This window comes from Penaeus vannamei, chromosome 34 (assembly GCF_042767895.1).
Source record: "Penaeus vannamei isolate JL-2024 chromosome 34, ASM4276789v1, whole genome shotgun sequence".
NCBI classification, from domain to species: domain Eukaryota; kingdom Metazoa; phylum Arthropoda; class Malacostraca; order Decapoda; family Penaeidae; genus Penaeus; species Penaeus vannamei.
The window spans coordinates 1388801-1399459 of record NC_091582.1 but is presented as its reverse complement, the minus strand read 5'-3'; the positions used below and the strand labels follow the sequence as shown (position 1 = coordinate 1399459).

Sequence of the window (10659 nt, the reverse complement as noted above, 5' to 3'; positions counted from 1 at the left end):
TAACTGAACCCCAGGACAACCCCACAAACCCCTCCTTAACTGAACCCCAGGACAACCCCCCCCCCCCACCAAAGATCAATCTAAAGGTTTGTTCATCCATTCCGAAAGTATTTTAGTTTCGGTGGAATTCGTTCATCGACGGAACCGCACCGGTCTGAACACGAGGATGCCGAACCTGTCCCCGAACTTGGCACACACCGTATTGTTCAGGACGCACCTCGTGAACGGCGGGCGAGGGTACAAAAACAGAATACGGTTAGCGATTCTCGGGTTCCTCGTCCGACTCCTTGGCAGGTTCCTTGGCCGACCGCTTCTTAGGTTCCTTGGCCGACTTGGCAGGTTCCTTGGCCGACTTGGCGGGTCCTTGGCCGACTGGTTCTTAGGTTCCTTGGCCGACTTGGCGGGTCCTTGGCCGACTGGTTCTTAGGTTCCTTGGCCGACTTGGCAGGTTCCTTGGCCGACTTGGCGGGTCCTTGGCCGACTGCTTCTGAGGTTCCTTGGCCGACTTGGCAGGTTCCTTGGCCAACTGCTTCTTAGGTTCCTTGGCCGACCGCTTCTTAGCTTCCTTGGTCGACTGCCTCTTAGGTTCCTTGGCCGACTTGGCAGGTTCCTTGGCCGACTTGGCAGGTTCCTTGGCCGACTGGTTCTTAGGTCCCTTGGTCGACTTGGCAGGTTCCTTGGCCGACTGCTTCTTGGGTTCCTTGGCCGACCGCTTCTTAGGTTCCTTGGTCGACTTGGCAGTATCCTTGGCCGACTGCTTCTTGGGTTCCTCGTCCGACTCCTTGACAGGTTCCTTGGCCGACTGCCTCTTAGGTTCCTTGGCCGACTTGGCAGGTTCCTTGGCCGACTTGGCAGGTTCCTTGGCCGACTGGTTCTTAGGTTCCTTGGTCGACTTGGTAGGTTCCTTGGCCGACCGCTTCTTAGGTTCCTTGGTCGACTTGGCAGGTTCCTTGGTCGACTTGGCAGGTTCCTTGGTCGACTTGGCAGGTTCCTTGGCCGACTGCTTCTTAGGTTCCTTGGCCGACCGCTTCTTAGGTTCCTTGGTCGACTTGGCAGGTTCCTTGGTCGACTTGGCAGGTTCCTTGGTCGACTTGGCAGGTTCCTTGGTCGACTTGGTAGGTTCCTTGGCTGACCGTTTCTTAGGTTCCTTGGTCGACTTGGTAGGTTCCTTGGCCGACCGCTTCTTAGGTTCCTTGGTCGACTTGGCAGGTTCCTTGGTCGACTTGGCAGGTTCCTTGGCCGACTGCTTCTTAGGTTCCTTGGCCGACCGCTTCTTAGGTTCCTTGGTCGACTTGGCAGGTTCCTTGGTCGACTTGGCAGGTTCCTTGGTCGACTTGGCAGGTTCCTTGGCCGACCGCTTCTTAGGTTCCTTGGCCGACCGCTTCTTAGGTTCCTTGGTCGACTTGGCAGGTTCCTTGGCCGACCGCTTCTTAGGTTCCTTGGCCGACTTGGCAGGTTCCTTGGCCGACCGCTTCTTAGGTTCCTTGGCCGACTTGGCAGGTTCCTTGGCCGACTGCTTCTTAGGTTCCTTGGCCGACTTGGCAGGTTCCTTGGCCGACCGCTTCTTAGGTTCCTTGGTCGACTTGGCAGGTTCCTTGGCTGACCGCTTCTTAGGTTCCTTGGTCGACTTGGCAGGTTCCTTGGCCGACCGCTTCTTAGGTTCCTTGGTCGACTTGGCAGGTTCCTTGGCTGACCGCTTCTTAGGTTCCTTGGTCGACTTGGCAGGTTCCTTGGCCGACTGCTTCTTAGGTTCCTTGGCCGACTTGGCAGGTTCCTTGGCCGACCGCTTCTTAGGTTCCTTGGTCGACTTGGCAGGTTCCTTGGCTGACCGCTTCTTAGGTTCCTTGGTCGACTTGGCAGGTTCCTTGGCCGACCGCTTCTTAGGTTCCTTGGCCGACTTGGCAGGTTCCTTGGCCGACCGCTTCTTAGGTTCCTTGGCCGACTTGGCAGGTTCCTTGGCCGACTGCTTCTTAGGTTCCTTGGCCGACTTGGCAGGTTCCTTGGCGGGTTCCTTGGCCGACTGCTTCTTAGGTTCCTTGGCCGACTTGGCAGGTTCCTTGGTCGACCGCTTCTTAGGTTCCTTGGTCGACTTGGCAGGTTCCTTGGCCGACCGCTTCTTAGGTTCCTTGGCCGACCGCTTCTTAAGTTCCTTGGTCGACTTGGCAGGTTCCTTGGCCGACCGCTTCTTAGGTTCCTTGGCCGACTTGGCAGGTTCCTTGGCCGACCGCTTCTTAGGTTCCTTGGCCGACTTGGCAGGTTCCTTGGCCGACTGCTTCTTAGGTTCCTTGGCCGACTTGGCAGGTTCCTTGGCCGACCGCTTCTTAGCTTCCTTGGTCGACTTGGCAGGTTCCTTGGCCGACTGCTTCTTAGGTTCCTTGGCCGACTTGGCAGGTTCCTTGGCCGACTGCTTCTTAGGTTCCTTGGCCGACTTGGCAGGTTCCTTGGCCGACTGCTTCTTAGGTTCCTTGGTCGACTTGGCAGGTTCCTTGGCCGACCGCTTCTTAGGTTCCTTGGCCGACTTGGCAGGTTCCTTGGCCGACCGCTTCTTAGGTTCCTTGGCCGACCGCTTCTTAGGTTCCTTGGCCGACTTGGCAGGTTCCTTGGCCGACCGCTTCTTAGGTTCCTTGGCCGACTTGGCAGGTTCCTTGGCCGACTGCTTCTTAGGTTCCTTGGCCGACTTGGCAGGTTCCTTGGCCGACCGCTTCTTAGGTTCCTTGGCCGACTTGGCAGGTTCCTTGGCCGACTGCTTCTTAGGTTCCTTGGCCGACTTGGCAGGTTCCTTGGCCGACTGCTTCTTAGGTTCCTTGGCCGACTTGGCAGGTTCCTTGGCCGACTGCTTCTTAGGTTCCTTGGCCGACTTGGCAGGTTCCTTGGCCGACTGCTTCTTAGGTTCCTTGGCCGACTTGGCAGGTTCCTTGGCCGACTGCTTCTTAGGTTCCTTGGCCGACTTGGCAGGTTCCTTGGCCGACTGCTTCTTAGGTTCCTTGGCCGACTTGGCAGGTTCCTTGGTCGACTTGGCAGGTTCCTTGGTCGACTTGGCAGGTTCCTTGGCCGACTGCTTCTTAGGTTCCTTGGCCAACCGCTTCTTAGGTTCCTTGGCCGACCGCTTCTTAGGTTCCTTGGCCGACCGCTTCTTAGGTTCCTTGGCCGACTTGGCAGGTTCCTTGGCCGACCGCTTCTCAGGTTCCTTGGCCGACTTGGCAGGTTCCTTGGCCGACTGCCTCTTAGGTTCCTTGGTCGACTTGGCAGGTTCCTTGGCCGACCGCTTCTTAGCCGACTGCTTCTTAGGTTCCTTGGTCGAATTGGCAGGTTCCTTGGCCGACTGCTTCTTAGCTTCCTTGGCCGACTTGGCAGGTTCCTTGGCCGACTGCTTCTTAGGTTCCTTGGTCGACTTGGCAGGTTCCTTGGCCGACTGCTTCTTAGGTTCCTTGGCCGACTGCTTCTTAGGTTCCTTGGCCGACTGCTTCTTAGGTTCCTTGGCCGACTGCTCCTTAGGTTCCTTGGCCGACTGCTTCTTAGGTTCCTTGGCCGACTGCTTCTTAGGTTCCTTGGCCGACTTGGGAGGTTCACCTTCTTTGAACCCCTGAGCAACCTCACCGACCTCCTACCCTGAACCTCTCACTAAACCCCCTCCCCTGAACACCAGATGAACCTCTTCCGACCAACCGCCCGTCCCCTGAATCTAAATTCAACCCCTTCGCTTGAAAAACCCCAACCCCTCCCCCACCCCCTCCCCTGAACCCCCTCCCTTGAACCCCCAGCCAAGCCCCTGCCTTGTACCCCCTCCCCTGAACCATTGAACCCCTAAATACTGAACCCCCTTCCCTGAATACTCAACCCCCTTCCTTGAACCCCTTCCCCTGAACTCCTAATTGCTCCTCCCAACCCCCTCGCCTGAACCCCCAACACCCCTCCTAGCCCCCTCCCCTGAACCCCCAACACCCCTCCCAACCCCCTCCCCTGAACCCCTAATTATCCCTCCCAACCCCCTCCCCTGAACCCCTAATTATCCCTCCCAACCCCCTCCCCCTGAACCCCTAATTATCCCTCCCAACCCCCTCCCCTGAACCCTCCCTCCACTGAACCCCTAAACACCCCTCCCAACCCCCTCCCCTGAACGCCCCAATTACCCCTCCCAACCCCCTCCCCTGAACCCCTAATTATCCCTCCCAACCCCCTCCCCTGAACCCCCAACACCCCTCCCAACCCCCTCCCCTGAACCCCTCCCAACCCCCCTCCCCTGAACACCCAACACCCCTCCCCTGAACCCCTCCCAACCCCCTCCCCTGAACCCCTCCCAACCCCCTCCCCTGAATCCCCAAAATCCCTCCCCTGAACCCCCAGCACCCCTCCCAACCCCCTCCCCTAAACCCCTGAACCCCCCTCCGCTGAACCCCTCCCCGAACCTCGCAATAAACGCGATGTTAAGCAAGGGAGATCGTCTTTGTTCTCGCGTGAGGTGAGGTTTTACGAGACAGCTGAGTGAGTTATGGGGTTGAGTGCGAGTGTGTGTTTGTAAGTGCGTGCGTGTGTGTGAATGTTTTTTTGTTTTTATTATTATTATTATCTTCTTTTTTTTACTTTATTTATTTATTTGTTATTATTATTATCATCTTTTTTTGCGTTGTTTTTTTTCTATTATTATTATTTTTATTTTTATTTTTACTTTTATTATTATTATTATTATGATTATTATCTTTTTTTGCGTGGTTGTGGTTGTCTATTTTGGGGGGTTCGCGTGTTCGTGTGTAAATGTTTTTTTTTTGTGTGTGTGTGTCCGTGGGTGTGTTTGTTATTTTTAGGGGGTGTATTTGACTGTTAGTGTATGCTTGTTTGCATGTGTTCGTGTGTGTTCGTGTATGTTTGTGTGTGTTTGTTTATATGCGTTTGTTTGTGTGCGTTTTTCTGGGTGTGGTCACGTGTGTTTGTTTGTGCGCGTTTCTCTGTGTGTGTGTTCTTGTGTGTGTATTTCTTCGTGTGTGTTTGTTTGTGTGCGTTTATGTGCGTTTCTTGTGTGTTCACGAATGTTTCTCTGTGTGTGTCCTTGTGTGTTTGCTGGTGTTTATTTATGTTCTTTGTGTGCTTGTTCGTGTAGGTGTATGATATGTGTACGTGGAAGGTCTTATGTGCGTTCGTGTAAGTTTCCGTGTGTATTCGTGCACTCCTTCGTGTATGTTTCCTGTGTGTTTTTGTTTTTGTGTGTATGCTTTTGTTTGTGGTTATGATTTGTGCGTGTCTGTGAATGGAGGAAACAGAGAAAGAGGAGAAAGTAGAAGAGTAAGGAAGGATGAGCAGATAAGGAGAGAGGGAGAGGGGGAAGGAGAGGGAAAGAGAGAGGGGAGGAGATAGATAGATAGATAATAGTAGATAGATAGAGAGCGAGAGAGAGAGGGGGGGAGAGAGAGCGAGAAAGCGAGAGAGAGAGAGAGAAAGCGAGAGAGAGAGAGAGAGCGGGGGAAATAAAGTTGGATAGAGAGAGAGAGAAAGAGAGAGAGAGAGAAAGAGAGAGAGAGAGAGAGAGAGAAGAAAGACAGACAGAGAGAAAAAAAGGGTTAAAAATCCTATACCTAATTTAGAATCTCTACTTCATTAATATACCATCACGATTCACCCCCCCCACCCCACCCCTACGTCAACCAGCCTCCCTTTCCTTTCCTTTCCCTTCCCCCCCACTCCCCATCCCCTACCCCCACTCCCCCTTCCCATCCCCTACCCCCCCACTCCCCCTCCCCATCCCCTACCCCCCCACTCCCCCTCCCCCACCCCTACCCCCCCTCCCCACTCTTAAACTAAGCCGTTCGCTTCTGGGGGAAGAGAGTGGCAAGGGAGAAGGGGTGGGGGGGGGAGGGAGAGAAAGGGAGGGAGGGTGGCCAAATTCATGCAAAAAAGAATTTAAAAAAAAAGAAGAAAAAAAATAAGATTAAAGAAAGAGAGAGAGAAAAAAAAAGGGAAAACGATAACCGTCTTCAACCCTTGCAAGATGCGGGTGTCCCTGCAACAATGGTTAGTCTTAATCAACTTTTTCCATATGCAACAGCGCTCACAGGACCCCGGCGGTTTGGCCTGAGAATCGTGCAACTTGCAATAGATCTTAATTAACAACTTGCAATCTCTCTGTCTCATCATGAGCTGTATCTTTGTCTTGCAAATGCAGGGAGGTGAAGATGTTGACAGAGATGATGCAATGGTGTGATGATGATAGGTCTTAAGATGAGGGAGAATATCTTATTGCAATGAAGATGATGTATGGTATTCATACAAGAGAAGGGGATTCGTTCATAATTAAGAAGGTGAGGATGATAATGAGATTGATCTTATCAATTGTGTTGATAATAGTCCTATCGTTTTTCTTTTTTTTTCGTATTTTGAATACATAATTTTTCTTTTTTTTCGTTTTTTTAATATATCGTTTTTCTTTTTTTTCGTTTTTTGAATACATCGTTTTTCTTTTTTTTCGTTTTTTGAATACATCATTTTTCTTTATTTTCGTTTTTTTAATATATCGTTTTTCTTTTTTTTTTCATCTCGTAATAATAAGGATACGATCATTTCTTTTAATTTGGTTATGGTATCAGATATCAAGATTAGCAAAGAGAGTATAAATGTAGGTATAATATTGTTTAACACGACTGCATGAAATTTTCCTGTGCTGTAGCATAGAAAATGGATAGTTGCTAAAAAATGTAGCATAAGAAATATACGAAAAACACACACACACATATACATATATATATATATATATATATATATATATATATATATATGTATATAATATAAATATATATTTTTTTTTTTTTTTTTTTTTCTTCTTCTTCTTCTTCTTCTTCTTCTTCTTCTTCTTCTTCTTCTTCTTCTTCTTCTTCTTCTTCTTCTTTTATTAATTTGCTTCATTAGCTTAATAGGAAAGAGAATCCTTACATATTCATTCATGTACATTAATGAGATTGTAGAATGAAAAGTGTTTGAAAACTTCAATTCCTCTCCTTTACTCCCTTCCCCTACCCCCCTCCCACCCCCATATTAATACCCCTCCATCTCCACCAACCTCATTACCTTCCCCACATCTCTCTCTCCCCATTACCCCCACCTCCCTTCTTACCCAATGCTTCTATTCCTCCCTCCCCTACTTTACCCATGTCCTCCCCACCCCCTCCCCCACTTTACCCATGCCCTCCCGCTCCCCCTCCCATTTATCCCCCTCTCACCCCCTCCCCCTCCCATTTATCCCCCTCTCACCCCTCCCCTCCCCTCCCATTTATCCCCCTCTCACCCCTCCCCCTTCCCCTTCCCCCTTCCCCCTCCCATCTCCCCCATTTAAGTCAACGTCAACCCCCCCCTTTCTGTCACCCCTCCCCCCTCCCCTTACCCATTCTCCCTCTCCCTATGTCTCTTATTATCTAATTTCTGCGGACGAAGGAATTAGTGTGAATTATGTATGCATGTATGTATGTATATATGTACGTACATATGTATGTATGTGTGGTGTATGTATGAATGTGTGTGCGTGTGTATGTATGAATGTCTGTGCGTGTGTATGTATGAATGTCTGTGCGTGTGTATGTATGAATGTGTGTGCGTGTGTATGTATGAATGTCTGTGCGTGTATATGTATGAATGTGTGTGCGTGTGCATGTATGAATATCTGTGCGTGTGCATGTATGAATATCTGTGCGTGTGTATGTATGAATGTGTGTGCGTGTGTATGTATGAATGTGTGTGCGTGTGTATGTATGTGTGTAGGTACGTATATATGTGTGTGTGTATGTATGCATATATGTACTTATATATGTGTGCATGTATGAATGTACGTATCTATGTATGTATGTGTGGTGTATGTATGAATGTGTGTCCGTGTATATATATGTGTGTAGGTATGTATATATGTACATACATACGTATGTGTGCATGTATGTGTGTAGGCATGCATATATGTACGTATATATGTATGTGTGTACGTATGTATATATATACTTATATATGTATGCATGTGTGCATGTATATATGTACGTACATATGTATGTATGTGTGGTGTATGTATGAAAGTGTGTATATATGTATGTAGGTATGTATATATGTACATACATACGTATGTGTGTATGTATGTGTGTAGGTATGTATATATGTACATACATACGTATATGTGTATGTATGTGTGTAGGAATGTATATATGTACGTATATATGTATGTGTGTATGTATGTATATATGTACTTATCTATGTATGCATGTGTGCATGTATGAAAGTGTATGCGTGTGTATGTATATATGTGTGTATGTATGTATATATATACGTATATATGTATGTATGTGTGTATGTATGTAAATATCTACCTATGTATGTATGTATGATTGTGTGTGTGTATGTAAGTATGTAAGTATGGGAGAGAGGTGGGAGGGAGGATTTTCAAATTGGGGGCTAGGGAGGGGTGGTGGGGGTGGAGTTTGTGTAGGGTGGGGGGAGGGGGAGAAGTTGGGGGAGGAGAGGATGGACGTTGGGGAGGGGGGAGGGTTTGGACTTTGAAGTTGGGGAGGAGGAAAGTGGGTTTTTAAATTGGGGGGTTGGGGGGGAGGGGAGGGGGAATGCTATGTGGCGGGAGCGAGGGGATTGGGGTGGGGTGGGGGGGATGAGAGGGGGGGGTCTTGATGTTAAGGAAGAGCAAAGAAAGGAAGGAAGGAACAGGAGTTAGAGAGGAGAAGGGAGAGATGGAGAGAAGAGAAAAGAAAAAAATGAAAGCGAAGAATGGGAATAGAAAAAGGGAAGAAAAGACACAGAGATGTGGGTAGGAGAAGCAAAGGGGAGAAGAGAACTAAAATAAGCTGGAGAGTTGGGGGTAGATTGGGGAGGAGGGTGGGATGGGGGTGAGGGAGTGGGGTGAGGGAGTGGGGGGCGGGGGTTGCTGTATTTGCGGCCGGCGTTTGTGGTCGTTTTGTTTATCATTGTAATCATTATCATTATTATCATTATTATTATTATCACTATTATTATTATTATCATTATCATCATCTTCATTATTATCATTACTATTATTATTATCATTATTATTATTATTGTTCTATCCATCTATCTATCTATATATTTAAGTATATATGCACACACACACACACACACACACGCACACACGCACACATACACACACGCACACACACACACACACACAAACACACACACACAAACACACACACACACACACACATATATATATATATATATATATATATATATATATATATATATATAAACCTCCATCAACACGTATAACACCCCCAAATCCCCCAAATCCCCCCAAACATAATCCCTACGCACATACTACCATTACTTCACTTGAAGGAGTCAAATTCTCAGTAAAAAGAAGGAAAAAAAAATCGTGCTTATCAGCCACAGGTAAAGAATGGTGATTGCTGTTATACTCAGCATATCCTGAGTTGTGGTAAGGTGTGGTAGTTATTCTCTGCTTGCAATGCGTCTTGAGTGTAGAGAAGGTGTAATGTTTGTTGGGCGGTTGTGTATGTTCACGGTATGAAGGAGATGGAGGTGGAGGAGAGAGGGGGAGAGAAGAAGAAGGAGAGGAGAGAGGTAAAGAAAGTGATGATGAAGGAGGAATGATAACTGATAGAAATATGATGATAATGGTAATCAAAATGATAATCATTATAAGAAGAGAGAAGAGAGGTAAAGAGAGTGATGATGAAGGAGGAATGATAACTGATATAGATATGATAATAATGATAATCAAAATGATAATCATAGAAGAGAGAAGAGAGGTAAAGAAAGTAATGATGAAGGAGGAATGATAACTGATAGAAATATGATGATAATGATAATCAAAATGATAATCATTATAAGGAGAGAGAAGAGAGGTAAAGAAAGTGATGATGAAGGAGGAATGATAACTAATAGAAATATGATAACAATGATAATCAAGATGATAATCATTATGGTAATAGAAATAGAAAGTGAGATAACAGTCATGATAATAATGCTATAAAAATAATACCGATAAGAATAATGATAATACTACTGATAAATTAAATAAAACCAGAAACAACAGTAATAATGACAATAGTAGTGACATCAATGATGAACTAATATCAATGATTATCAACTAATATTAACAAAAATCAACTAATATTAGCTATTATTAACTTATTACCAAATAATTAACAAATAACGCAAATTCTAAAAGTATTCCGACAATACTGAAATACAATGTACTTATACATTACGTCTACACATACCAGAAACAAAAATAAATATACCACACGCAATGAAACACGTATTCCTCTGGGGGGGGGGGGGGGGAGCAAAAATAAATCACACCAAACACAATTAAAATTCTCAATAAAAGGCAATTTGATAACATTAACGTTCACAAAATACCCGTTTCCTACTCCCCACCTTTAGAAATAAGTGTCTCTCATAAAGTGTAAATAAATAACTCAATTACTTGCAATTAAGCGGACTCCGACAAAGCGTACACCGCCTAATAAGGAAATGATAATGGTGATGATAATGATAATTTGGGTCTAACGTGTATCCTTTTTTTATGGCTTTGGGAATCATTTTCTTTTATTGTATGCGGTGAGGGATTGATTCTGTCTTTTTCCTTTTCTCTTGTTTTATGTTTTGCTTTCGTGGAGAAGGAGGGAGATGTGGGGTGTG

The 10659-nt window shown here is 46.7% G+C and overlaps 1 protein-coding gene across 1 annotated transcript in view; it reads right to left on the bottom strand.

Moving 5' to 3' along the window:
• Positions 1–256: 256 nt before the first annotated feature.
• LOC138868035 (neurofilament heavy polypeptide-like) overlaps positions 257–10659 on the bottom strand; it is a 40203-nt gene continuing 29800 nt past the window's right edge. Inside the window, exons 2-5 of the mRNA XM_070145462.1 lie at positions 3194–3346; positions 2246–2404; positions 463–847; positions 257–378 (exon numbers count right to left, since the gene is read on the bottom strand). Coding sequence (XP_070001563.1) covers positions 257–378; positions 463–847; positions 2246–2404; positions 3194–3346 — 819 coding nt within the window. The remainder of the gene's footprint in view (positions 379–462; positions 848–2245; positions 2405–3193; positions 3347–10659) is intronic.